Genomic DNA, 23564 nt, shown 5'->3' on the forward strand with positions numbered 1-23564 from the left:
GTTATTCACAGTTTCTAGGAATTGGGCTATCATTTTTGGGAAGGGACATTATTCTGCCTACCCAAAATGGATACAAAACTGAAATAAAAAAATGCTTCCAGCATACCCCTTGTGAAGCATTGCTTATCCGGTAAACTTAATGGAAACCATTCTACAATTAAGTAAAATAAAGATCAGAGAAATTAAGAGTGGGGTCCATTCTTACCTGTGCATTGGAATTCCCTGATGCCTAGTCCCCACCCAACCCCTCCAGGATTCCAGTCTAATTGATCTGGGATGTGGCATTGGTACTGGGATTTTGTAAAAGGACTCTGATGATTCTAGCTGCTGGCCAAGGCTGGGAACCACTGGGCTAAAGGAATTACTCCAAGTCATTCCACTACTGTGAACTCCTGGTCCAGATCTTATTTCAAAGCCCACACTAAGGTGTTGGTGGATGAAGAAACCCTATGCTTCTACCCTGTAAGTATCTTTCCGTTCATTGCTGCTAACTGTACCCCAGCTTTGTTGGGACAGCAGTATGTCTAGGGAATATCCTCTAGGGAGTAAGTCACGTTTGTCTAATCGGATCATGGTAAGCCCATTCCCTATTGTGAGTGATTGGTCTAAAAGTAGGGACACAACACCATTATGGCCAATGAAATGTAAAGGGAATCTTGCTGGGAATTTCTGGGAAAGAAAATTTTCCAAGAAAAGAAAGAGATGCTTAAAGGAAAGTCCCTCCATACCACGCCTTGCATGCTTCCAGTGCAGATGCCATTAGGAGCAAATGTGATGTCTGGAACAGTGGCAACCATATTGTGTCAGTGAAATGAGTCATCATCCATGTATGAAGACAGCAAAGAGGAAGGCCAATCCTAGGACCATCCCCCTCCTGGAGGACACTTCAGTTAAGGCACTGTAGTTGGGTGTTTGCTACTTGCACTGAACTATCCTGATTGATCCTTTAAGCAGATGAGAGGTTACCTGAGGTTTTCAATAGTTTCAGTAGGTTCTACATGACACAGAGTTTGGCTGTAGACCAATCCGAAGTCTAGGAAGTACAGGGAAATAGAGAAATCAGAAGACCTGAGTTGAACTCTGATTCTCCACCTCCCCCTTATTTGAATTTAGGCATGTCACAAGCCTTTCTGAGACTCACCTTCTACTTCTTCAAAATGGGGGTGATATTCCCAACATATGAACAATTACTGAATTTTGTCTATGCTCAAATGAGGTGATGTGTGTCAACACATCTGACATACTTTATAAATGACATGGAGGCCGTTAACCAGCTCCATCTGCTTTTACTTCGGTTTAATTCTCTTTCTGTGTGTGTGCATGTGTGTGTGATTAAAAGAGAGACAGTCTTAGATTCTCCTTCATGAGTATGTCCCTTAGAGGGGTAAATGATCAAATCTCTTGCTGATCTGGGAGCCCAAAGCAACCCTAACTAGGGTAATAATTCTATCTCCTTGCCCCAAGCCTTTCACATTCAATGAAGTCCTATCAATTCTGCTTCCTAAAGAGTTCTCAGATCTCTGCCTTCCCCTCCTCTACCCTCACTACCTGGATTCAGACCTAATTGTCTCTTGCTTAGGATATTGGACCAGCCTAGTTGGTCTCCCACCTCCATTCTGGAACCTTCACTTGAAAATCCTTTCTAACACACAGGTGGGATTGTATCACTCTGTGGCCTGCCCTCAATACATCCGCATTTCTTGTGTTATTGTTCACAGCTCTTCACCTGCCTTTTTCTTCATCTATAGGGCAGGGTCTCTGCCTCCCTTGCAATCAGCACAGGGCCTGGTGTACACAGAATGCTCCACAAATATTGGCTGGAAGGAAATGGCAGCCTGGGATTCAAGCCTTAGGAAGATCATTAAAACACAGTTTGGTGTCTCCCCAGGACTGTCTTGAATTAACAAATCTGAGTCACCAATGTTTCACGGCATGTAGACACTTTATTGAAAGTTAGTGGCTATTTTAGAGGATAAGATGCCTTGTGGCAGCCAGAGATGGGGTTGGCAGGCTAAGCAGGAGGGTCTTAGAAGATGGTCACTTGGTGTAGCTCTTGGATCCTGGCTCTCCTGTCAGCCCAGGGTTAACCAGCCCATCCTCCTCTTCACTCTGTACTGACAGCTCCTGCTTGGCTTCATCTGAAATAGAAGGGTGGTCCATTCAGATCAGGACTCCTCCCTTGTCTCTTCCCCCTTGGCCCTAAGAGACCTCAGCCTCTGATGGGCCTTCCCTACAAATGTTCAAAGGAGGGGCATTTCCAGGGGTCGGGTACCAGATTCATCACCAGGCTCTCGGGTCATGCTAAGAGTATAATAAGACTTGGGTTTAACAGAGATCCCCTTGGCCTTGGAGGCTAAATTCAGCATTGAGGGTCTAAAACATGGTGGGCAAGGTCACTTTTTTGTTGAATGTTGCACTCCCATGTTTAGCCACACAAAAAAATCATGTCATTCTGAAAACCTTCAGCCCCACCATCCACCTCCCTGGGAAGCCTTCTCAGACCCTCCCTCCTCTGGGATCCTACTGGCCTGGGTGCAGACTTCCATCTCATGGTGGGGACAGCTGAGAGCCATTCTCTGGGTTATGTTACCACTCCCCCCCTCTCCTGGAAGCTTCTTAAGGGCATTGCATTCATTCTGTATTCCCAGTGCCCTCATTATGATTCAGTTTATCTCCTTAATACATGCTCATCAGGAAGTGCACTTCAGCGGTAAGAGGTAATAATACCTACTTCTCCCCAGCTAGAAATCCCACCCCCAGACCCCTGGTGTCCTGGCTCGGAGGCTTAATCTCTCTGAAAATTCCCCCTTCAGAACAGGAGGCCCCCCCGACTGGGAGCTCCTCATGGAGAAGGGCTGTGTTGATGGCACTCCATGACTCAGTGGCTCCAAGCACTCAACCTGGGTCTGCTGCACAGTGAGCTCAGTAGATGCTGGGGATGAACTACCCGCCTGCCCTCTGCCCAGCCCCTGTCAGCTCTGGCTTCCCCACCTGCCGCTGCCGCCTTCAGAGACTGGATGTACTTGGACCAGAAGGAGCAGTCAGTGCTTTTGAGGCCCTGTCGATTGGGGAGCAGGACACTGAGCTCCTTGTAGTTCTCCCCGCCGGCCCGTGGGATGAAGTCAGGCCAGGGGGCTGCAAACTCAGAGGCTTTCCTTGAGAACTCATGCGGGTAGTTCGGATTTCTGGGAAAATGACAAGAAAGAAACATCCATGAGGGAAACATGGCTTTCCTTTTATCACTTGGGATCCCTTTCCACTTGCACTTGGTGTCCAAGGACCAAGTCCCTCGCCTTTAGGTGTCAAAGCAGGGTTTGGACCTGCCCGATCCGATTTCTGCAGCTGTGTTCTGATCTGCTGCATTACAAATGATTGAAAGTGGAAAGGCCCATTTCTGGAATTCACACAAGGTCACCATGTCCCCTTCCATCCTGTGCCCTTCTATCTGGACACCACAACCAGTCCTGGAATGTCCCTGGAATGCCTCCATTTGTCCAAGGCCTGGGAAGGAGGGTGGGCCCCGAACCAGGCCAACTTGTCTACCCCCTGTAAGCCATCTTCCTTATGAAGGTGAGGCCATCCTTTGTCACGCTCAGGCACCTCTCCACCCCTGCCACCAGCCCCTCCTCCCAGCCCCACCTGACCTCCTGACATTCACCAAATAAGCTGTTTCTCGTCCCTTCCACCCGAAGTGACTTTGCTTGTATGCTCCTCTCCTAGGCTCCTTCTACTGTCTGGCACCTTGTGTCTGAATATCCTGTTGTCCTTCAAGGCCCAGCTTCCATGTCACTTCCCCAGCGAAACATTTTCTAAATCTGAATTAAAAGAAAAGCCTTTCCACTCAACTCCCACAATGAACTAGATAAAGTTCTACTTTGCCCTGCTTTTAATTATGGTTGGGTTTTGGGTTTCTGACTGTCAGTAGGTTACAGATAATGTCTGGCAAAGAGGTAAAGGGGAAGCCATGCTTGGAGGTGGGGACAGTGACTATGCCACTTGGGCTAGAATAGAGGTATGCAGGGATGCCAGGGTAGATAAGGAAGGGTCTTGAACATCTTAACTGAATTTGATCACCTAAGACCATGGTTCTTAACTTGGGGAGTTTGTGCCCCCCAGGAGGCATCCGGCACCATCTGATAGTTTGTTCTCATAGCTGGGACAAGGTACTACTGGCATCTAGTGGGTGGAGACCAGAGAGGCCACCTGGGCTGCACAGGATGCCCTCACCACAAAGACCTACCTGCCCCCACATCAGCAGTGCTGAGATTCAGAAACCCTGACCTAAAGCCAGAGAATGTGGCTGAATAAGGCAGTGTGTGGGTGGAAGCTTCCCTGCACCAAGATGAATCTACACAGACGTAGTTTGGGCTAGAAGAGGGGGACTGAGACAAGGAGACCAGTAGCAGGTGACCACAACATCTAGGGGGGTTTAGGGAGGGAGGCAGGCATGGTGGCCGCAGTGGGCCCATGTGGTCCACTCACCCTGATCGGATGAAGTTCGAAAAGAACTGCATGATTTTCAGTGATAGGCTTTTCTCCTCCAGAGTGAACTGCCCCTCGTAGGCAGGATAGAAGGGAAGCCCAAAGGCATACTGAACATCTGCTAGCAAGTCCAGGCTGAGGAAACACGCAGAAACAAGAAGAAGCAAAAGTTAAAGGAATAATAAACTACCGGAAAAGCCAAAGGGCTAAAACCCAATATTCTTCCCCAAATGAGGACTTTTCTGTCATTATATTTAAGATTCTGGCTTAGTACTTAGTTTGTTTAGTTGAGATATGGATTGGCCTTGAATCCAATGCCCCCTTGGAGCAGATGGATGACGCCTTCTAGTTGAAGTGCACCCGTAGCTGAGCACTTACCTCTCCAGAAACGATGCCTGTAAGCGACTTCCCGAGAGGATGCTCTTTTGACCAAAGTCTAACCATGATACTTGCAGCATCAAGAGAACGTTTGTCTGTTCAAAAGAGCCTGTGTTTCAAGCCCTTCTCTGCATGAGCCCTTGTTCATAGGACTTACACTCTCACACCTGTTCAAGGATGACATTCATCACCTAGCCACCCCTAGTCTGGCACCCAGCACAAGACTGTCAGTCAGTTCATAGACACTATGAGTGAAATGAATAATAATAAGCAGCAGGCAGGCAGGAATAAGTGTGTGGAGGCCAGATGACTGGTTGGAGTGGACAGGGCTGGAGCTGGCACTGCAGAGACCAGGCCAGGGGAACCCGGGGCCATGGGGGTGAATGCTGGGAGCGTCAGAGTGGGAAAGCTCGAAGGGAGCTCTGTGTAGCAAAGAATTAGACTTTTCCCAAAGAGAAGTCGGGCCTTTGCACCTGTGGTCATAACTTTGTTTAGGGCAGAGTCTCCCCACACTGGATTTTTCCATATATGTGGTTCCACTTGATAGCCTTAGGGTGGGGGCTGGTCATGCCAAAAGACCATGTGACTTAGGGCCACATGGTACCAGTGGACCTGGAGATGGAGACTAACCATGGGCAATGAATCAGTCAATTGCACCTAAATAACAGGGCTCTAATAAAGCCTCTGACAGCCAAGTTTGGGTGAGCTGCCCTGGTTGGGGCCACCCCATGTCCACTGTCACATATCAGTGCCAACAGAGTACCCCCCGCCCCGACCACATAGGGAAGGGACTGTGGGGCTCTGTGCTTGGAACCCTCCTGGGCTCTACACCATGCCACTTTTCCTTTGTCTGGTCTCCATCCACATCCTTTCCCTGAATCGCCTTAACCGTGAGTACAGCAGTTTTCAGTGAGGTCTGTCTTTCTAGAGAATTATCAACCCAGGGGGTGGTTTGGGGAAGACCCTGCAATTGCACATGGTGTCAGAAGTGAGCATGGTCTTCTGTGGAGACTGACCTCTCCAACCTTCTAGTTGGCCCCAACTTATTGCAAGAGCCAACTCTAATTCTACAGATGAAGGAAACAAAGTTCAGGGAGGTTTCCTGACTTCCCAAGAGGCATGCAGTGAATCGAACAGCAGAGTCGCATCAGGAGTGTGGCTAGGGGCAGGATCTAATGAGAGGCACCCACCCCAGGGCCCCCTTCCCAGGTCTTAGGCCTCCCCACTTCCAAGCTGGTGACCTCTGGCAAGTTATATGACCTCCCCAATTCCCTGCTTCATCATTTTTGGAGCAGTTATATAATTAAATGCTGGCTTTATGGGGTCGTTGTGAAGACCAGAATAAGATGGTCAATGTAGTGGGTGTTTGAAAGGTAAGGGGAGTATTCTTTCTCCTCTATCCTTCTCCTTGCTGTGTAAGCAGCTGTCATCAGGCTAACAGCAGCATCTCAGGCTGGGGGCTCTCCAGGGTTGTCGACCATGATGGGCAGAGACACCCACTGCACGCATGCACTGGGAAAGGGCTCGGGCTGGATGGACTTCTGAAGGGTGCAGGGGCTGGAATTCCTCACCACCATAAGCATGATCGCCAGGGGTGCATATGACTGTCGACAGGTCATAGAGGGAATAGCCTGGGACTGAGTCAGTCAGCTCAGTCAGCTTGGTCACTTAGGGCCAGTGTAACCCTGGGTGAGTCACTTGACTTAGGTCTTAGTTCGCTCATCATTAAATGCCAGGCTGAACCACCAGGGCACGTGCAAACCAGTGACAAGTGCATTTCCAAGCGCCAGCAAGTAGTATGATCACGGTCATTGTGCGTCAACACGGCTCCACGCTGGAAGGCGTCATAGAATGGACGGGAGACCATGTGAGATAAACAGGGCTAAGGATTTCAACCATACACCATGGCGTCCCTTTGCAACCAGCATCAGGCACCCTGCACCCATTTAGGAAAGGTTTAAACTCACAAAGGGAAGCAGGACGGAGCAGTGGCATCAACATTTAAACCTCCTCATCTCCGAGAAGCTGAGTTCCTTCCAGAAGTATTTGTGGTCAAGCACAGACAAGAGTCCAGAGCCTGCACTGGCCAAGGTGACCTGTTGGTCGCCAGCTCCACTCAGACCCTGTTTCCAGTTGCCATTTCCTGAGCAGCTGTGCTGTGCCAGGTACCAGGGTTGGACCCCCCACATTCGGGACCCACCAAAAACAGAAATGACATCATCTGTGTATTTCCCAGGTGCTGACCCAAGGCTCAGAAAGTTTGCCACATGCCTCTAACAAGGATCTGGAGCTGAGTCCCCCAGACCCCAAATCCTTCTCTCTGTCTACCTGTGGGCAAGGGCTGCAGATCAGCCCCTGATCTGCAGGGGGATGACCTGGTTTCTCAATGATGTTGTAAGACACAGAGGGGAAAGGAATACAGAGCAAAAAAAGCCAGGAAAATAGAAGTTGTAAGGGCAACAGAAATCAGCCCTCAGGTACACTCTTCACCCTATTATCTCTACGGACTTAGAGTAGACATTCTTGGAGTAATTTGTAGAGTGTTTACACTGGAGGAAAGTATGCTCAGAGAGGCCATTTTCTCGCCAAGGCCCCACACTGGGAAGTGGTGATGCCAGACTCACACGGAGCCTGTGATTCCAAGGCCAGCAGAGCCCCTGGCCTCACACATAGCCTTAGGGGCCGCCTACTCTGTGTGAGCTGCAGAGGAAGCTGGCGGCCCGACCTCAATAGGCGATGCCTGTGCCCTCCACTGCCCCACCAGGTTTTGCTCCTTCCCCTGCCGTGTGGAGGACAGAAGTGGTCTGCTTCTCAGAGGCCCTTCAGGGAAAGTGGCCACGTGAGTTTTCCACCACTGCCCTAAGAAATGACCACAAAATGGCTCAAATCAACACACACATACTATTTCACAGTTTCCAGAGTTTGAAGGGCAGGCACGGGTCTTCCTGGGCTAAAATCGAGGTGTCAGGAGACGTTGTTCCTTCTGGAGGCTCTGAGGGAGAAGCTGCCTCCTACACATGGGTTGTGACAGAATTGGGTTCCTTGAGGTGGAGGACCCAGTTTCCTGTTTTCTCCCTGGTCTTGAGCTGAAGGTCACTCCCACCTCCTGGAGGCCACCATTGATGACTCCTTCCCTCTGTCCTCAAAGCCAGCATGCCATCTCCCACACACTCCTCTCCCTCCCGCTGATGCTTTGAAGGACTCGGGTCCTTACACTGGGCCGACATGGATGATCCTGAATAATCTCCCATCTGGAGAGCCTTAACAACATGTGTCAAGTCCCTTTGTCAGGTAAGGTACCACAGTCACAGGCGTTGGGGATCAGGACACCAACATATCAACGGGCTGCATTTCTGTCTACTACAGTGGCCTTGTCTGCCATTTCTTCCAAAGAAAGAAGTAGTGTGGTGAACACGGTCCAAACCCTAGTTCAGTCACCTAATATCGGTGAAGGCTTGGACAAGATGCATGACCTTTCTGGACCTCAGTGTTCTCATTTGCAACATGGTGACCAGACCATGTTTCCAAATAGCCAGGGAAGGGAAGCAATAAAATATTTCAAATCTCATGCTCAGTTTCTAGCTCAGACACTCATTCCTCTTTCCTCTTTACCTGTGAGAAACACCTGAAAACTTAAGAATGAGGGTTTTTAATCTGAGATTTCCATTGTAGGGTTCCATGAGTTATATGTGAAACAGAGTAACACTGTATATCAACACTTTCTTGGGAGAGCCTTCTAGCTTTTCTTATGTTCCTGAGATCTGTTCCAACAGTGTGCTGGTTAATAACATCATTCTAGGGTACCTGAGGTGCTCAGTAATTTAAGCGTTCGACTCTTGATTTTAGCTCAGGTCATGATCTCAGGGTCGTGAGATCGAGCCCCACGTTGGGCTCTACACAGGGCAAGGAATCTGCTTGAGATTCTCTCTTTCCCTCTCCCTCTGACCCACCCCCACATCAACAAATAAATAAATAAATAAATAAAACAATTGCCATTTGCCCATTTCCATGGTGTAAGTATTCTTGCCACAGAGAATTTCAACCTACCAAGGTGATACCACAGGCCTTGGGAGTTGGGGAAAGATGGCCCTTGTGAATGGGCTCGGGTCACCTCCAGCTGTCACAGAGACCCCAGCAGGTCACAGGGCACTGCTTTTGGGAAAAGACCTGGCCTTCCAGCTCATCAGAGCTGTTTAACTTAAGAGCCTGTTGTGTATGAAGACTTCTGCTTTGTTTTTTCCTTAGCAGGGCTGATCTTTATCAGGATGCTGGAGTTATTTCGAGCAGTTTAAGGCAGACATCTGGAGGAAGGGCAGCCAGTGGGGGCTGTGGAAGGGGGAATTTGGGATCGGAGGACCCTGGGCCCTGGCTGAGAATCCCAGGACTGCTGGAGGGAGAAGAGGGCATTTGGATTCTGTGGCAGCAGGAGGAGATGAGGAAGAACAATCCAGGGACAGACAAGGTAAAAAGAGAAGTTTGTTAGCTGATTGGCCATGGTGGGGCTGACAGTTCATACTTATCGATTTGGGGTGCTCTGTGCTAGGTGTGATCACAAACACCTACTCCGAAGCTGTCGTGTGGGCCTGTGCTCAAGCTGGTGGTACTTAGCTTTTACTTGTCACTTACTGTCTTTGGTAAGAATGCTCCAGTCAGCTTTTTCCTCAGCTGACAGTTACTTGCTCCAGGCTCAGGCCAGGTCTGGATCTCTCATTGTCACATGTGGGTGTGGGGGTGAGGAGAGCTCCCTGCCCGGGCTGCCAGAGCCGAGCTCCAAGCCCAACACCGCCGCTGACTCTCTGAGCCTTGGTTTTCCTCGCTGCACACTCTGATCATCTCTGTTCAGCCTTCCGTATAACATCCCTGGACGCTCCCAGACTGTAGTGGATGGACATCCCTCTTGACAAACTGCCATCCATGGAAGAGCTATGGTTGCTGATGATGTTGGAGATGCTACCATGAGCCAGAGTATGGGAGGAACTGACTGGCCACATCTCGGGGATGACTGTGTGTGTGTGTGTGTGTGTGTGTGTTTATGGGGGCACAACGCTGGACGTCAGAACAAGACCTCACTGGGGCCCATCAGCTCCCTGCCTGCTGTGTGTGGTGGTCTGAACAGGGGCTGGGGAGAGAAGAGGCTAAGTCAGCCATCTGGCACGGCTCACAGTCTCACAGGAAATGCCGAGAAGCTGACATTTTTAAAAGATGTTGTGAGATGGAGGATAGCGAGATATCAAATGCTGAGATTGTTTACAGTACCTCACAAGAAGAGAGAGAGAGTGATGGCGCCTGTCTCAGGCAAGGGCATTGAGAGCAGCTTACAGAAAGTCAGAGAGAGGAATTCCTCTCTGGGTTGACTTGTGTGGGCAAGACAAGTGGGGCTTTAGTGAGGGGGTTGGGGGGAATGGCCTTGTGAGCCGGGATGCTGCTGTAACAAGCGGCAGAGGCCCCAAATCTCGGGGTGGTCCCCTCCCTTGTACTGAGAAGTGCACCATGCCAAAAAGTGAAATTGGCATTTTTCCAGGCCCAGGTAAACCAAAAGTTTGGGAACAACTTCCCTGCCTGCTGCTAACTAAGGTCCTTCAGGCTCTGGTTATGTGGAAGGTGTGAGAACCAAGGTCAGAGGAATGGAAGGTCACATCTTCAAGGAGATTGGAGGACCTGAGTAGCTTCTAAGCAAGCAAGCTGCAAGCTATGTTTCTTCTAGAATCATTCCTGGAGCGGTGTGAGAAAGAAGGCTTGAATTGAGAAATCAAGGGGTTATGCATTTGTCCAGGAGAGACAAAAGGGCTGGTTCTGCTTACATCATGCACCCCAACCTCCCCACTGGGCCATCCTCATCATCTTCAGTCCTGCTGGTATGCACCATAGGGAGGCAGGCCTGCATTCCAACCAGCCTCAAGCCACTTTTCAGAGATGAGTCATTGCACAAGCTCCTGACTTTAGCTCTGCTGCCCACACATCATTCACAGCCCTTCAGGGCTGATTAGGGAGCACAACGACCTGAGAGGGGCTCCCCTCAAGGTGAGGAGAGCGAGTGGGGAGGTTGTTCTTACACTGATCGTGGGTTGAAGATCCCTGTGCTATGGAGAGGCTCCCTGCTCCAGAGCATCTGACTGACTGATGTGAGGGCCTGTTGTTCCAGAGATTTCTATCCCTGTTGTTCTCCCTGCAGGAGGAAGTTCGCTGACCTCACCCCCATAAAATATACTCCCTCTCTTATCTCTAGCCGGCATCTCTAAATAACTTCCTCCAACGGAAATCAGGAATAAGGAGGAATGGAAATCCTTCTGCTTCCCAGGCTTTTTTTTTTTTTTTTTTTTTTTTTTGAGGGGTTGAGGCAATGTTCACTAACTTACAAATAGAAACCTGTGACTGTGCTTCTCTTTGGGCAAATCTAATGTGGGGAAGTTCAGATTCTGCCTATGAATTATCAGGAGGCAATCATACGCTTTACAAATGGCTTTTGTTTTACAAAAAGATTCACTATGCAACCCTTTAAAAACTTAGCTCCCAAATTTACTTTAAATGTTACAATTCCATCCTCAGCCCCAAATGAAATACCTGCATATTTTCACAGTCCTGAAAGCCCAGCGAAGTTGGGTGGTACACACAGGTGAAGTCTCGGGGGAGCTGGTGCATTAACTTGAACATTTCATTTGTTTTAATTTTTTTTAAAGTAAACTCTACAACCAACACAGGGCTCAAACTCATGACCCCAAGATCAAGAGCCCATGCTTTATGGATTGAGCTGGCCAGGCACCCCATAACCTGGATGTTTTATTCCACATAAAGCATAATGACCACTGCTCTGCAAAGGCTGAATTTTCCTGGCCTGGTGCATCCATTCCCACCAGGAAGTTATGTGTTTACCAAGAGCCAGCTGTGTTTGCCTCAAACCTGTTGATGTCAGCTGTATCTGTCCCTGTAATTGTAGAACTTAATTAAATTGATTAAATAGCACGTGACTACCCCACTTTCCAGAAATCGAAGCTGGGACTCATAGGCCATGTGTTATGTTCATGGTTTGGCAAGAATCTCAAAGGGAGCACTTTCTCTTTCCTTTTTAAAAAAATTAATGATTTTTATTAACATATAATGTATTACTTGCCCCAGGGGTACAGGTCTGTGAATTGTCAGGCTTGCACACTTCACAGCACTCACCATAGCACATCCCCCCACCCCAAAGGGAGCACTTTATGACTATAGGCTCTGACCCTGCACTGACAGACTCAAAGATGAATGCACGTTTCAGTGCACACAGAAATGATAACATGTTCAAGGTCAATATGTCTACCTTGTTCATTTCTTGTGAGTTCCCATCTTAACTGACTTTTCCGATGAACCAGCTGATCATCGCCCTGGATAACAGGATTTCTATTCCACATGCCATTAAGAAACCCACCTGGTTCTCAGTGAGCTGTGATTTGAGTGGGAAAGAGAAGACCCATTCTCTATCTCTTGCCTTCTTGAAAATCTCCAATGCCTTTCCATCACACTCAGAAAAAATACTATCTCTTTGTCTGTCACAGTTTACAAACTCCTATGTGAACTACAGGACCCTATTTCCCCCCCACATCTCCAACCACCCTCCCCCTCTTCACCAGACTCCAGCTCCCTGGTCTCCTTCTTTATTCTCATACATGTCAAGCCTTTTCCCTTTCTCCTTCACAGGGCAGTTTTCTGAACTTCCCCTGCTTACGATGTGTGTTTTGTCTGTTCTTTGCACCCTGCCCTTAGATGTTCACCATCCCCACCCCCTAACGTAAGTTAACACCGAGAAGACAGGCTCTCTCTGTCCATTGCTAGGATCTGGGGCGTAGAAGGCAGCAGGCAAATATTTGCTGAATCCACGTTGGGAAGGACACATGGCACATGTCTTTATCACTAGACTGGAGTGGTCAGTTTTAGAAAATGACTCACCTCCATCAATGTTGCCAGGCCAGTGGACCCAACTCAAGAATCCAACCACTTAATATTTTCTTTGGTTTGCTAATTCCAACAAACTCCAGGAGACAGTCAACTGAAAAGATCATATTTTGAATCTGGAGTGTTAAAGGCCCCTGGAATGCACACACATGTCTAGAATGCAAATGTAGTGGTGTACAAAATGTCTTGAGTCTAGAAGCTATGGCTTTGTTTTCCAGGGTTGGGACAACGTATAAAGGAAGAACGTTACTGCCTCTTAAGTCATCTTGATTTTTTTTTTTCTTCTCAGAGCCTTGTTTTTCCAGAAGTAAAAGTCACCTTAATATTGAACATCTAGAATATGCCAGGTTTTTAACATACATTGACTTGAATCTTCATACTATGAAGTAGATGTAACTATACCCATTTTATAGGTGGGTAAACTGAGAAAAACCTTGCTCAAATGTAGGCAGTTAATGAATGGAAGAGATGGAATTAAACCTCCAGTTGATTTGACTCCGAAGGGGGAATTCTTCCATTATGCTGAGCTGCTTCTCCCCAAATCAAAGAATTATCTGGCATCCTATATGGATGTTTCAACCCAAGAGCCCTATCCCATGCCCATTCAAAGGGGACTTAAGACCCATTTCTCTGAACTGTCTCCTGCACTGTTAAAATGTGGGAATGAACCCTCAGGACTCTGGGATCAAGGACTCTGAAGGAAGGCCCTGACTGCCACACACAGTTCACATATAACAACCCCCCTCCCCCACAGCCCCATAGTGATTTCCATGGAAACTCTGAACTAGCACCAGCGAGCTTACGATGAAGGGCCCCCACAGCTCCTCTTTCAGTGGCTGGCACCCAGAAACTACCTCCTTTGCAGTTGTTTTCTTGGGACCTGTCCATCTGCAATGTGGATTCTTCCAGCATTACCCAGGAAACAGTGTTGGAAGTCACCTCATAGCACTGGCTTTATGAGGGGCAGTTAGCTGGGCAGTCTGCATGCACTCTCATTTAATCCTGATACACTCCTGCAGTGGTGTTATTATTAGCTCCATCACACAAATGAGGACGCAGAAGCTTTGAGAGGTTGTCACCGGCCCAGAGGCACGCATAAGGGGTGCACCTCGGTGGATCTGTCCATGGACAGGCAATGTCAGAGAATAAATCAGTGTCCCCTCCCGCACTTGCTGGGACCTGACTCCCAGGAGAGGGCTGGGGGCTGGGTCCCCCAGACCCGGGCTGGCCACAGCGTCTGGGAGTCCTTTGGCCCTGGGCTGCAGAGAACGGGGTGAGGGCTCCTCCCAAGAAAATACGGGGACCAGTGTGTCCTTTGGAAGGGGCTGGTTTGAGAGAAGGGCTTCAACAAAGAATCTGCAGGATGGTGAAGCAGGAGACTGGCAGGGGAGGAGGGAGTCCTAGCTGCGGTCGGGAGGTGGCACGTAGAGACAGAGCAGAGAAGCCGGCCTAGAGATCCCCCTTAGCTTTCAACCTGGGAGGGGACAGCAGACCACAGCCCTGCCAGCGTGAACACGGGAGAGCAGCGTGTCAGCCTAACAAGGTCAGCTCGGTAACAGAGAACCTGCCATGCTCCATTCCCACGGTGCATTCATGGTCTGCCTGAATGGGCTCCTGTGGGGTCAGGGGCAGTGTCTGTGCAGGGGTCCTGCACTGATCAAGGACAAGTCTGGGAAATGGGCTGCCTCTTCCCTTCAGGTGCTATCTGTAACAACCCCCGTTTTAGTGGATTCCACCAGTGGTTCTTGACAGAGGGTGGTTTTGCCCCTCAGGGACACTGGCAATGTCTAGAGATGTGTTTGGTTGTTCCAACGATGAAGGTGCTTTGGTACTGAGTGGCAGAGGCCAGGGGTGCTGCTGAACACCACACATGATACACAGGACAGTCCATCCCGACAATTAGCCAGCCTAACATGTCAGCAGCAGCAGCGTGAGAGGGCCTGGATTATAGTCAGGAGTGAAAACCCCTCTTGCTGAGACAGAGGGCTAAAGATATTAACCATGGGCAAAACTGGCCCCAAATCTCTCCATTGAGCAGAGCTGGGCAAAAAAAAGCTGGTAAGTTTTATCCTCATGTTTGTAGCCTTGGAAACCAAAGATTCCGCGTGTTTCTCTCTCACACACACACACACACACACACACACATAACCACACATGCACACACACACAAGCACACATCCCAGATGCAAGCACTCTTCCTCTAAATCCTTCTAGCTACACTATGGGACAAGAACTGTGACTTTCCCTGTGTGTAAGTGAGGATGCACTAAGGCTCAGAGAGGCTAAGCAACTTGCCCAAAGTCACACAGCTAGTGGCAGACCCTCAAGCTTGGGGTTGAGGGTACAATTGAAAAAAAAAAAAAAAACTGGAGTGAGGACAAGTGACAGGGTTTGGGTCTAGACTGCCGGTGACTGGCTCTTCACCTTGGGCTTAAATGAAGGAGTTGGATGAAATCAATTTCCATAGTCTGTGTTTCTTTGAATCTAAATCTTAAAGAGGAAGCTTCTTCTCCCACTGTAGACTTTAGTTTCTTTGTCCCCTCCCCCAGCCACGACACCTGTTCCTCCCTCACGAAGGCTGATCCTCAAGTTCAGGGATGAAAATCTCATCCATTATCCAGGAGCCATTACAGAATCACGCCATGCGGTGATCAATTAACAAGAGTCTTAAGAAAGTGGTAATGTATTACATTTTGTACCCTGGCTATGCCAGGAACGCTAATCTATGCTCACAGAAATGGAGGTACCAGACAGATGGCTGAAAGCGTACGGCAGGCACATATATTTTAAGTCTGTAGGTTTGAGCCAGAAATAAATGAGAGGTGTGAGAGCTTCAGGGCAGAGTGAGAGAGATGTCTTTTCAGGCAAAAAAGGATACACTTGCCAGCAATTAAACGGGCTAGCTTCCGTGATTCATTCATTGATTTCAGCATCTACTACCCGGATGGCACCACCCTGTGACGGTGGTGGGGGAGAGGACACAGACATGGAAGGTTGTCAAGAACATGCTTCGGATACTTTCTGCCTCCATACACATAGCTCACATAGAAACAGCTCGGCCTGAGAAAGGCATGGGTGCCTCTGAGTGTCTCTGCCCTCCTAAATGGTAGAATGTGACAGCTGGATGTCACTTACGGGGGACTGAGCTCTCTAACCTCCATAAACTCGATGCTTTCCTCGGAGCTCAGGCTCCAAGGTATAGAGAACGTTGCTCTCCTCCTGCCCAGGGTGAGGACACCACAGAGAGCAGTGAGGAATCCGTGCTCCTGACCTTTCCCACCTCCTTGCTCCCATTGCCCAGATGGCAAAACTGAGCCCCAAGGAGCCTATGAACCAGAGTGGAAAGAATTAATTCTTCACCTTCAAATGAGGCAGTTGGATGGGCTTCAGCGTGACTTCCTGAGCCCCTCCTCCTGTGTGCCAGGAGCGTCCCTAGGCCCTGACGCGTGGCGGCTGTGAGGAGCCAGGAAGCGCTTGTGTGCGGGTCTGGCTCGTGAGCGTGGCTTCCTTTCAGGGGGCAGTTCCCTGGAACAGCACAGTGGAGCCTGGTCTGGGGAGCCCCGGAGGGGCAGGGAACGCTCTTGAACGACAGGGAATCCCAAGCTGGACGTGAGAGAATGAGGATGTGGTCCAGAGTCCGCTGGACAGTCCACCTCCGTGGACCACCTCACGTCTAGGTCTGAGACAGACCCCTTGAGGCCCTCGCCACTCAGGAGCCTGGCCTGCAACGCTGTTACTTTAGAGAGAAGGGTGGTGCTATGGGTTGAACTGTGTCCCCTTAAAAAGATCTCCTGGAGCCCTTACCTTGGGACCTCAGACTATGGCCTGCTTTCAAACTGGGGTCTTTTCAGAGGTAACTAAGTCAAAATAAGGACACAGGGTGGGCCTCAACCCAATATGACTAGTGTTGTAATGAAAAGGGGGAAATTTGGACCCAGACACGCGGAAGGAAGGTGGTCATCTACAAGCCAAGAAATGCCTAGGAGAAATGCCAGAAGCTAGGAGAATGGCCTGGAATGGCTCCTTCCAGAGGGAGCACCCTCATGACGCCTTGATTGTAGACTTCCAGGCCCTGGAACTGTGGGACAATCCATTCCCGTTGTTATAAACGGCCTGTGTGCGGGACGCGGCTAAGGCAGCCCCAGGAAAGCACGGGGTGGGACGAAAGCATTATTGAATCTGTGTGGAATCACATGGATCCTTCCATCTTGCTCCTCTTTGACTGTCCTGGTCCTCGGGGAGCAGAGGCCTCTCTGCGGTTGCCACTGACTGTTCTGGAACCCAATGGCATATGCACACGTTTTAAGGCTTTTGATAAGACTCCCCTCGAGAGCACCAGACCTTGTGTTGTAATCTGTGCCTGAATAGGGAGGAAGGCAGAGAACAAGACTCCTGTCTTGGTCTCAGATCCTGGGGGCCCTGGCATTTGGGAGACACAGCTGAGGCATATTTTGCAAACTTCCCAGGCTGGGCCTCCCAGCCATGGGTGGTCCCTGGGTGAAGAGGGTTCCTTTCATCCCCACCCAAACGGCCACTCTTGTCATCATCCCTTCTCTCCAAATGCCTTCTTAGTAGAACCTGCACTTGCCATTTCTTTTCTCTCCTACAACGTGGGGGCGGTTGGAATTATAAATAGTCTGCTTAGAACTGCACAATTTAGTGGGAAGAGCGTTCAGGGGCTCCGAGAACGAGTAAGCACGTCATGGCTCGACAACAAACTGTTGCTGGTCCTTGCGGGAAATCCCACGGGACTCCGTGAACCTCTGACTCTTCATCTGTAAAGTAGCAGCGACCATTTCAACGCTGCCAACCTCACTAGGATTCTGGATGTTTCTGTGAAGTGTTCAACAAGCCGACTAATCTACTGGGGGGCAGGGGAAGTAGTGGGTGCTGAGGGAAATGAGAGCGTCGTGAGGACTGCATTAGTCCCCCGGGACTGTTGTAACAAACTACCATGAACTTGGTGGCTTACAACAACAGATATTTCTGGCTCACTGTTCTGGGGGCCAGGGGGCCAGAAGCCCCAAATTGGTGTCATGATGGCAAAATCAAGGTGTCCACAGAGCCACGCTCCCGCTGGGGGCCCTAGGAGAGAAGCCAGTTCCGGCCCCGGGAGCTCTTGTGGATTCTTGCCTGGAACCTGGTGGAACTGGGGGGATTGTTTGGCTGCTGCTTCTCGTCTCATGGGTGCTCCACTCCAATTTTTGACTCCCTGGTCACGTTGCCTCCCCCAGTTCTATGCACCTTCCCCAGCCTCTCTGGTCAAAACACTCATGATTGCATCTGGAGCCCACCAGAATAATGCAGGGTAATTTTCCCAGGTCGAAGATTTAACCTAATCACATCTGCAAAGCCCCTTTTCCTCATAAGGGTGGGACCTGGGATCTTTCGGTGGCCACATTCAGCCCATATGGGGATGTTGCCAATTATAACGAGAAGTTAGGTGTGTTTTTAAGAGTTCCCTTGACGTCACTGCAAAGAAACACAGGTGAAAGAATAATTTCTGTGCCAGATATTATTAATGCCAAGCCTGCAAGGGGAAACCATCAGCCTCATTGAGCAGATGAGGATACTGAGGGTCAGAGTGGCAAAGGAGCCTGCCCACCTTTGCACGGCTGGGAGTGGGGCTGGATCTCCCGCTGTAAAGCTGGCATTCTTACACCCCATTTCCCTGACCCCTGACCCTCTGTTATCTGAGAACGCTTGACCCAGAGGGCTGACCCTGAGGCTTGTGGGGCATGAGCTCTTCCCCAGGAATTTCCAGCATGAAGTGGCTCATCTGATGCGACTTATGGCAATCATACCGGATTTCGGGGACTGCCGGCCCAGCTGGGAAGGGGCCTGGGGTTTTCTGACATGGGTGAATGGCTCAGGACAGCAAGGTCATGATGAGGTAGAACACGTGACCCCACAGTCCTCCTCCAACACCCTGGGCATCCATGTGCCCGCTAACCTCCTGGCACTGGTCTCCAACGGGCAGAACTCAGGTGTGTCCTCTGCTGCCCAGCCTCTCTGCTCCGACTGTCCTTTATTTTTTTAATCTTGCCCTTGGCTTCTGGAACACGCAGGGCAACACTCTGTGCCTGTTGGTTGACCCTTTGCTTCTCATGGGCTTTCTTTCACTTACTTATTATTTCTTGTTTCCATTGTGATTATGCTTTTGCACCTGAGATTTTTATTATAAAGCATATTGAATGCATTTTAGAAGTAGGATATAGAGATTAGACGTAAAGAGAACTTTCCTTTTGTTGTAAACACACACACACACACACACACACACACGCACAACAGCCTTTTATACTTCGTAAAGCCATTTCCTTAGTGAAGCTAAGTGCTCAGGTTTTAGCAGCATAAATATGTAGGATTAATAAAGAAGCCTCCTCCCCCAAGCCAGTTCAATCCATTAAGAGCTAACATCGGACTTCCAAGGTGCCTCCTCTATTTTGCTGTTTGGCTCGCCCTTCCGAACAATACTGTGAGAGAAAGTAGAGATTACTATTATACCCATTTTTCAGACACGAAATGACAAGTCCGATGTCACAGAGCCAGGACTAGAACCTCAGTCCTGCCCTCTCTCCTTGGCTTCCCTGAAGGTCACAGAATCGACACGGAGCCCTGCCTGACCCCCTTCACTTGCCAGTGCCCGCTGTGGCCACACGGCCACCTTACCTGCTGTGGCCATAGCTTTCAGGAGCGTGGTACATGAAGACATTTCCCCAGGCCCTCCTCGCCCAGTGGCTGGCCATGTCGATTACGGGACAGGTGATAAAGTAGTCCCTGGTCAAATGGGAACAGAGGAGGGAGTTTAGTCACGCATCATTCTATGGACAACTGCGATGGGGAGACGCTTCCCCAGGCCAGGGTCCCCTAGACCACCAGGTGCCTCCACACGGGGCCTGCAGACAACACGCCCTGTCCTCGCACTGCCTAGTGTGCCTCTCGCCACAGCTGGCTCCACGGCTGGTGCAGGATCTGGCCTGGTATAGGACGGCAAGTTCACCCAAGGTTATACAAGGAACCCATGGGGCAAGCATCTTGCCAGTACATCATTTTTAGAGACTCAGGAACGAAACACTCCAGAGTAAAATTAATACAACATACCCTGGAGCAGAACACAAAATGACTGCACATTTGGAAAGAAGGCAGAAGAAATATCCTCAAAGATATATGATGCCTTTAGACCAGTGGCTCTCAGCTGGGGACACTCCCCCCGCCCAGGGGACATCTGACAATGTTTGGGGGACATTTCTGGCTGTCACAGCTGGAGATGAAAGTTTTTTCACTGGCATCTAGCAGGCAGGGGCCGGGAAGGCTCCTGAACATCTTACAAAGTCTGGGACGGACCCCTCCGCGAGGAATTATCCACCTGCAATGTCACAGCGAGGAGGCTGAGAACCCTGTTCTAGATTCCTAAGCCTTCACATTCGTTCCCCCTCTGGGGGTGATGGGAACATGTTCCAGAAGCACCAGCTTGCAACAGTGGGTCGTGCGTGGGCTGGTGCTCAGGCTGTGTGTGTAAGAGGCACCAGGCCCGGTCAGAATAAGACAGACCTCAGGCAGCTTGGAACCCACCAGGTTCTGAATCCCAGTCAGCAATTCCTGAATCTCCTTGACCTTCCCTCTCCTCATCTGAGAAATGGGGCCCACGGGACCCATGCCACGGGGATTTTGTAATAACCAAGGCTGGTGAGAGCTGTGGAAGTCTCTCAGTACAGAGGGTCTGTCTGCCTGTTTTCTGGCTGTTGAGATGAACTCCTTTGTTGAGTTTGGAAGGCAGCTGGAGGTTTCTAGGAAAGGCTCGAAGGTGGGGTAGGGCCAGCCATGGGGGTCTGGCAGGGCACACAAGGCAGCAATGCTCTATCTCATGAAGAAGGGGGTGGTGAGCAGGCCCAGGCTGGAATCAGACCTACAGGAAAGAGTCCCACCCTGGCAGCCAGGTGGAGGGGTGCCACCAAGGAGAGGCAGGGAGGCCACTGCCTGAGCCTGGCGGGAGGCAATGAGGGCCTGAGCCAAGAGGGAACTGGAGTCCGCCTCCTCAGTGAAGCCTTCCCTTACCTGCCCTCCCTCTCACTTCAGTTCCCCCCCTCACCCCTGCCGGGCACAGATGTCTTCCAAGCCAGTTAAAGTCAAAGTTGGGGAAAGAATGTAGGTTTCTGAACTTCAGCCCCAAGTTTTCTCACCTTCCCGCATCTAAGCCAGTCGTGATTGGGTGACGAGCCTCGCAGCATCTAGAACTTGGATGTCTGCGAGCTCTTAGGGTCTAGTCTGGGGCCAGGCCTCGAGAAACAGCTGTTGGCTGCATGGCTGGAAACAGGTCTCCAGTAGAGGGAAAATTAAAGCCTTTCTGGTCGCCAAGATCCCAGGGGGAGGGACCACGTTTTATTCTGAGCTAGTGACTGTGATTGGAAACCACAGACTCCCGGGTGGGGACACCGCACCAGGCAGGGAGTCTCGACACCCTTTAAGCCGTCCCTTCCCAACACACTGCAGGCACATCCATGACCCCAGCCGTGGGGCAGCGGGAGCCCACACCCTCCCCGACTCACCGAGTGGCGTTCTCCAGGGCCCGGGAAAAGGAGGCGTAGTCATCCGTGGAATGCTCCAGGGAATAGTACCATGTGGCTGCCGCCCGGACACCGGCGTCCACATCCTCACCGCCCAGCGAATTCTGCAGCGCCTGGTAAAAGGCTGTTTTGCTACTGGTCCGGCCTTGACTTTCCTCAAATTGCTTTAAAAGAAGACATGGAAATGCCCAGTCAGCTTCTGAAGGGTTGGAGTCAGTCTCCCTCGGACCCTTGCTCTAGAAGTCTCTCCCTGGGAATCCGTGGGACGTGGTGGTCACACAGGGATGCTAGAGCCAGGCTACCTGGGTTTGAATCCCTGCTCCACCTGTCCTAGCTGTGTGACCTTTAACAGGTGGCGGGGCTCTCCGTTCCTGCCTCTCCCTGCCTGAAAACAGACACTACACCCTCCACGTGGGGTCACAGTGAGGACCAAAAGGGCTAACACACGCAGAGTACTTGAAGTGGTGCCTGGTACTCAGTAAGTGGTCAGTAAACACAGGCCGTTATGTCCAGCTGTGTGCAGGTCACCCTTCTTGATCCCTTAGCTCCTTCAGCTGGCCAGACATCTGGTTTCCTCGCGAGAGCTAACTCCAGTTTCATCCACCGATGCGAGCCATCACCAGGTGATTGCTTCCTGCACGTGTTCACGCTGATGGGCCACCACGGCCAGCTGCGTGCAGGGCTTGAGAAGGAGCTAGGCACAGGCTGGTGGAGCTCCCTGCTCTCACGAGGCCTCGGGTTTTGGAAGGCAGAGGTTGGAAGGAAGCAAATAACTGTACAGATTCCCAGGATACCTGTGCTACAAAGAGCAGGCCGACAGGAATAGGGTGGGGGCTAGTTTTCCTGGAGTTGCTAGGGAATGCTTTCAGTTCTCCGGGGATGTGTGTCCACATGGAGCTAGCTAGCTTGCTTGCTTTCTCTCTCTTTTCCCTCCCTCCTTCCCCCCCTTATTTCCTCCTCCCTCTGTCCCTCCCTTCCTCCTTTCCTCCCTTCCCTGTCCCAACATTCCTGTTCTCTGCACTGGGGCCATCTGGGGGGACCATCTGCCTCCCCCAGGACTCAGTTTCCTCATTTCTGAAGACAAGGGGCAGCAGAGAGTAAGACATGTTGCTCTCAAGTGTGAGGCCCAGGCCCCAGGGCCCTTGCTCGGTCCTATCACGGGTGTTTACCTATTTCTAGGCTCTTATGCCAACAGCATGACATGCTTATCAAGACACCTTGGCCTGTTTAAATTGTTTTTCTAAACCTTTCCAAACACACAGGACGTGCGATTAGAATTCAAGGTGTGGGTATGACCAGGAAGCAACCTTTCCTGCCTGAGACATTCTTTCAGCCGACGAGGGTGGGCTCACGTAGGAGAGGCCAGACCAGTTGATAGAGTATTTAGTCTAGCCATGTGCATGGGCTCAGGAGAGGCTAAGGGGAGGGGAGGATCATTTAAATTCTATCTGTAACGTGTGTTTCTTGGAAAAAGACCTGAAGCAACTATGGCAAAATACTAGTATCTGCTAAAAACGAAGAGTGAATACAGTAGCCGTCATTCTATCGATGAGCATCAAGTACTGATGACCGTGATCTACAGTCAGAAAGACAGTTTATAGCTTAGAACCCAGGCGCGCGCCCACAGAGGCCTGGAACAATGTTCGGGAAGGACATTCATGCTCGTGGCTCTTCCCATGTCTGCCAGAGCTGAGTGTTTCTATGCTGCCCTGTTCGAGTCTGAGCTGTTCAGAATGCATTGGCTGATTTCACAACCTACTAGTAGTTCAGGGGAAAAACTGCATTATATTATTTGCTGTCCTTTTCTGAGGGTTCAGAATATTTTATAACAGAAACACGAGAAATCGTATCTCCAATTATTACCAAACATTTAACATGCCTGTTTCATCGAAGTATCAAAATCACACATGGATTGGGAAACTGGATTGAATCAGTGCCAAATTCCAACACCACGTACATCGAAAGAGCTGAGCACAGTTCCGGGCACATGGGCAATAACGGTGAGGACTACCGGGCCAGGGCAGGGGATCCCGGCACACACTCGCGATGCCATGCTCAGTCCCCAGATGCTGTTGGTGTCTGCTTGTTTACGGCTCCAGAAGGACCATGTGGCAAAAGGGACGCATGGGGTACAGTATGGTGCTAGGCACCTAGTCATAGCTGGTGCTCAGCAAACGTGCCAGGCAAGATGATTGGTGGAGACACTGGACTCCA

The 23564-nt window shown here is 50.2% G+C and overlaps 1 protein-coding gene across 1 annotated transcript in view; it reads right to left on the bottom strand.

Annotated features, from left to right (window-relative positions):
• Window positions 1–1933: 1933 nt before the first annotated feature.
• The window catches only part of TG (thyroglobulin), a 236675-nt gene continuing 215044 nt past the window's right edge, over window positions 1934–23564 (bottom strand). Inside the window, exons 45-49 of the mRNA XM_032873495.1 lie at window positions 21333–21514; window positions 19456–19563; window positions 4483–4617; window positions 2992–3185; window positions 1934–2138 (exon numbers count right to left, since the gene is read on the bottom strand). Of these exons, the coding sequence (XP_032729386.1) occupies window positions 2038–2138; window positions 2992–3185; window positions 4483–4617; window positions 19456–19563; window positions 21333–21514 (720 nt within the window). The 3' untranslated portion in view covers window positions 1934–2037. The remainder of the gene's footprint in view (window positions 2139–2991; window positions 3186–4482; window positions 4618–19455; window positions 19564–21332; window positions 21515–23564) is intronic.

This window comes from Lontra canadensis, unplaced genomic scaffold (genome assembly GCF_010015895.1).
Source record: "Lontra canadensis isolate GAN:19392208 unplaced genomic scaffold, GSC_riverotter_1.0 scaffold49, whole genome shotgun sequence".
Lineage (NCBI taxonomy): Eukaryota > Metazoa > Chordata > Mammalia > Carnivora > Mustelidae > Lontra > Lontra canadensis.